This window comes from Mizuhopecten yessoensis, unplaced genomic scaffold (assembly GCF_002113885.1).
Source record: "Mizuhopecten yessoensis strain PY_sf001 unplaced genomic scaffold, ASM211388v2 scaffold641, whole genome shotgun sequence".
Lineage (NCBI taxonomy): Eukaryota > Metazoa > Mollusca > Bivalvia > Pectinida > Pectinidae > Mizuhopecten > Mizuhopecten yessoensis.
This window is the reverse complement of record NW_018403648.1, coordinates 585,550-591,549: the sequence shown is the minus strand read 5'-3', so window position 1 is coordinate 591,549 and position 6,000 is coordinate 585,550. Positions and strand designations below refer to the sequence as shown.

General features: G+C 33.8%; 1 protein-coding gene across 7 annotated transcripts in view; it reads left to right on the top strand.

Annotated features, from left to right (window-relative positions):
• Positions 1-2,178: 2,178 nt before the first annotated feature.
• LOC110451399 (SPARC-related modular calcium-binding protein 2-like) overlaps positions 2,179-6,000 on the top strand; it is a 102,631-nt gene continuing 98,809 nt past the window's right edge. For 5 of the 7 annotated variants that reach the window (XM_021499397.1, XM_021499435.1, XM_021499411.1 and 2 more), the window contains exon 1: positions 2,180-2,859. In XM_021499397.1, the coding sequence (XP_021355072.1) occupies positions 2,695-2,859 (165 nt within the window). In that variant the 5' untranslated portion in view covers positions 2,180-2,694. Of the gene's footprint in view, positions 2,860-6,000 lie in introns of all 7 variants that reach the window. The other 2 variants (XM_021499428.1, XM_021499419.1) reach the window with 2 other exon arrangements.

Sequence of the window (6,000 nt, the reverse complement as noted above, 5' to 3'; positions counted from 1 at the left end):
ACGCTATTTCGAATGTCTATGAGTAAAGTTAATTCGATGGTTGTGGTACGGTATATTGTAATTAACAATTACAGTACTAACATAGATCGGTGAAAACAAGAGTGCTGTAACGTGGCGGTGTTCATAGGAATTCGGCGTTTCTTAGCCTGCAATATTTATATTTATACATACATGTAATAGGATATACACTTTCAAAATTGTGATCAGAACTTTGTGTTTCTGTTTAGGAATACTTAGAAACCATTTTATAACCAATACTTTTGATCGAACTACATGTTTCACATTTTGCAACCAAAACTTTTGATCGAACAACATGTTTCACATTTTGTAACCAATTCTTTTGATGGAACTACATGTTTCAAATTTTGTAACCAATACTTTTGATCAAACTACATGTTTCACATTTTGTAACCAATACTTTTCATCGAACTACATGTTTCACATTTTGTAACCAATTCTTTTGATCGAACTACATGTTTCATATTTTGTAACCAATACTTTTGATGGAATTAAATGTTTCACATTTTGTAACCAATTCTTTTGATCGAACTACATATTTCACATTTTGTAGCCAATACTTTTGATCGAACTACATGCTTCACATTTTGCAACCAATACTTTTGATCGAACTACATGTTTCATATTTTGTAACCAATACTTTTGATCAAACTACATGTTTCACATTTTGTAACCAGTACTTTTGATCGAACTACATGTTTCACATTTTGCAACCAAAACTTTTGATCGAACAACATGTTTCACATTTTGTAACCAATACTTTTGATGGAACTACATGTCTCACATTTTGTAACCAATACTTTTCATCGAACTACATGTTTCACATTTTGTAACCAATACTTTTGATGGAATTACATGTTTCACATTTTGTAACCAGTACTTTTGATCGAACTACATGTTTCACATTTTGAATGATTTGATATGTTTGTAACTTTGGAAGTACTAAATTGAGACAAACGGAAGTTTGAAACATTTTGTTTAAGGAAAATAAAAGTTATCTGTGAATGTCGCGATTTAAGCCAGTGTGGGATTTCCCTAATATTTCCCACGGAAGCTGTTGATTTTAACCAGTTTGAAATGTGGGGCAAAATGTATTACCGGAAATGACGTTATGTGGTTTTTAAGTGTCATTGTTATTTGTGCAATTCAACACATGCCTGTTGCTCGTATGATGAGAACACTTATCAAATAGTGTGAACATTTAACAAAGTTCCTTCATCTTATGTGACGTCCAGGATACAGACATACGCCATTCTATAGATAAAAACTGTTAAAAAATAACACCATACAACCATATTTTATTCAAAGAGTAAATCGGGATCACCATGCTAAGCATATAGTTAAGATAATCAAGGGGCGGGACGCACGTTTTCGCAGCATCTATGAATCTCTCGCTTCCAAGTTAATGATTAATAATGAAGCATTCCGGTCATATATAGATATAGGACGCATTTTAGGTTTCTTGACTATTTCTTTGTACATTTTGTACTCCTTAGACTATAGAAAAATGCTTTTGTTGTTTACAAATGGAATCTTCAAAGTAAAGAAGTGGCAATTCAACTGTTTGCTGTAAAAAAAAGAAATTGCAATCGTTCCGAATCTGTCTGTGACGCACGCGGTGAAATATTTCTTCTAAACATCTGTGGAAGTTTTTCACACAAGAAGTGTTTGTGTAAATGAGTAACAAATTAGGCTGTTTGTGGTAAAGTGTCGTTTATAAATATCTCTTACAAGCGTCGAGTCACAGAGACTCCTTGGTGTTAACGTATTAAGAGTGAATTCGAATTATAACACTTTCACTAATTCCATATCAAAACCAGTTGGTATAATGTTCCAGTTGATTAGGACAAAACCCCCAATCCATTGTTGCTCCACCGCCTTTACCAATTAAGAAATCTTTGTAGGAATAAACGGCTTTAGACCTTTTGATATGTTTATAATCTCAAATCCAATATATACTGCACAGGATAGAAAACACGCAAGAACTAATGAATCTAACGGCGGGCGTCATACAGGAAACAGTGAAAAAAGAACGTGCATTGTAAGATATATTTGAAACAGATGGCTTAATTCTTGTGTATGAAGAAGAATTACGTTATCGGGTGTGTGGTCACGTGGTTAATATCGCCCGTGATTAATACATTGTATATATATACCTGGCTATATGCTATATTAATACAGGCGGAGCTGGCCGGATGAGTAGATATTTGTAATATATACGCTGTATAGTATACGGGCTAGTATAAACACGACTGGGGGATCGCACACTATAGCCACCGCGAATCGTCTGCTCTCGATTCTCATGTACTCTCAGGATTAAGTATTAAAACAGACGATAAATGCCAGGGCTTTTTACCTCGTCAGCTGTCTCGTGTTGTGGAGCGTCAATGGATTATCACCGCCACGATTTACCATGTAGAGATGTTATCTGTATCTTTATGATATGATAGTATGACAACAGTAAATGCTGTCACCTTTCAATCATAAGAATCCTCGGCGTTATAATAGTATTAACTTTACTATAAGGAAGACATATTAAAGCGTGTATCATGATAGAATCAATTAAGAATGAATCGGTTTAATAAGGAATAGCCATGTTCTGGACAGTGTGAGGTGGATTTTATAAATGTATTTTGAAATATGTACGGGTGATTCTGTGAAGTTACGTAGAGTTTGATGATCTGTTGTGTGTGCGGGCCCCCTTCTGTCTCAACCATGTCCTTAATGCTGCGATGTGGATTTACTACAGCATTGTGGAGTTTAGTGATTGTCTCAATTTGTCAAAGTGTTCCTGCGCCGGACTCTGGTCTTTCTGTGTCAGAGATTCAGGAAACAGGCAAGGTAAGACACTTAATTAATTACAGGTATTACTTGTTGTAATTACGATTTTACCAAACACTTAATTGCATGTGATACATATTGTAATTAAACAGATAATAAACATATAATGTAAAATGCAATTATATTGTAATACATTGTATAATAACTCTTTACTAGACACTTAATTACAGGTAATAAATGTTGAGTTTTACAGGTAACATATTGAGGAATTTCGCTTTACAGATGATACATGTTGCAACTATAGAAGTAATAAACATTTAATTCGTCTTGTAATTAGATGGGTAAAATGACTACACATATACAGGTAGTACACGCTGTTATAACACAGGTAACATATACAGGTAGTACACGTTGTTATTACACAGGTAAAATATACAGGTAGTATACGTTGTTATTACACAGGTAACATATACAGATACTACACGTTGTTATTACACAGGTAACATATACTGGTAGTACACGCTGTTATAACACAGGTAACATCTACAGGTACTACACGTTGTTATTACACAGGTAATATGTACAGGTACTACACGTTGTTATTACACAGGGAACATATACAGGTACTAAACGTTGTTAATACACAGGTAACATATACAGGTAGTACACGTTGTTATCACACAGGTAACATATACAGGTACTACACGTTGTTATTACACAGGGAACATATACAGGTACTAAACGTTGTTATTACACAGGTAACATATGCAAGTAGTACACGCTGTTATAACACAGGTAACATATACAGGTAGTACACGTTGTCATTACACAGGTAACATATACAGATAGTACACGTTGTTATTACACAGGTAACATGTACAGGTCCTACACGTTGTTATTACACAGGTAACATATACTAAACGTTGTTATTACACAGGTAATATATACAGGTAGTACACGTTGTTAATATACAGGTAACATATACAGGTATTACACGTTGTTATTACACAGGTTAAATATACAGGTACAACACGTTGTTATTACACAGGTAACACATACAGGTACTACACGTTGTTATTACACAGGTAACCTATACAGGTAGTATACGTTGTTATTACACAGGTAACATATACAGATACTACACGTTGTTATTACACAGGTAACCTATACAGGTAGTATACGTTGTTATTACACAGGTAACATATACAGTTAGTACACGTTGTTATTACACAGGGAACATATACAGGTAGTACACGTTGTCATTACACAGGTAACATATGCAGGTAGTACACGCTGTTATAACACAGGTAACATATACAGGTAGTACACGCTGTTATAACGCAGGTAACATATACAGGTACTACACGTTGTTATTACACAGGTAACATATACAGGTACTAAACGTTGTTATTACACAGGTAACATATACAGGTAGTACACGCTGTTATAACACAGGTAACATATACAGGTACTACACGTTGTTATTACACAGGTAACATATACAGGTAGTACACGTTGTCATTACACAGGTAACATATACAGTTAGTACACGTTGTTATTACACAGGTAACATATACATGTACTAAACGTTGTTATTACACAGGTAACATATACAAGTACTAAACGTTGTTATTACACAGGTAACATATACATGTAGTACACTTTGTTATTACACAGGTAACATATACATGTAGTACACTTTGTTATTACACAGGTAACATATACATGTAGTACACTTTGTTATTACACAGGTAACATATACATGTAGTACACTTTGTTATTACACAGGTAACATATACGTTATTACACAGGTAACATATACAGGTACTACACGTTGTTATTACACAGGTAACATATACAGGTATGACACGTTGTTATTACACAGGTAACATATAGAGGTACTACACGTTGTTATTACACAGGTAACATATACAGGTAATACACGTTGTTATTACACAGGTAACATATACAGGTATTACACGTTGTTATTACACAGGTAACATATACAGGTATTACACGTTGTTATTACACAGGTAACATATACAGGTATTACACGTTGTTATTACACAGGTAACATATACAGGTATTACACGTTGTTATTACACAGGTAACATATACAGGTATTACACGTTGTTATTACACAGGTAACATATACAGGTATTACACGTTGTTATTACACAGGTAACATATACAGGTATTACACGTTGTTATTACACAGGTAACATATACAGGTATTACACGTTGTTATTACACAGGTAACATATACAGGTATTACACGTTGTTATTACACAGGTAACATATACAGGTATTACACGTTGTTATTACACAGGTAACATATACAGGTATTACACGTTGTTATTACACAGGTAACATATACAGGTATTACACGTTGTTATTACACAGGTAACATATACAGGTATTACACGTTGTTATTACACAGGTAACATATACAGGTATTACACGTTGTTATTACACAGGTAACATATACAGGTATTACACGTTGTTATTACACAGGTAACATATACAGGTATTACACGTTGTTATTACACAGGTAACATATACAGGTATTACACGTTGTTATTACACAGGTAACATATACAGGTATTACACGTTGTTATTACACAGGTAACATATACAGGTATTACACGTTGTTATTACACAGGTAACATATACAGGTATTACACGTTGTTATTACACAGGTAACATATACAGGTATTACACGTTGTTATTACACAGGTAACATATACAGGTATTACACGTTGTTATTACACAGGTAACATATACAGGTATTACACGTTGTTATTACACAGGTAACATATACAGGTATTACACGTTGTTATTACACAGGTAACATATACAGGTATTACACGTTGTTATTACACAGGTAACATATACAGGTATTACACGTTGTTATTACACAGGTAACATATACAGGTATTACACGTTGTTATTACACAGGTAACATATACAGGTATTACACGTTGTTATTACACAGGTAACATATACAGGTATTACACGTTGTTATTACACAGGTAACATATACAGGTATTACACGTTGTTATTACACAGGTAACATATACAGGTATTACACGTTGTTATTACACAGGTAACATATACAGGTATTACACGTTGTTATTACACAGGTAACATATACAGGTATTACACGTTGTTATTACACAGGTAACATATACAGGTATTACA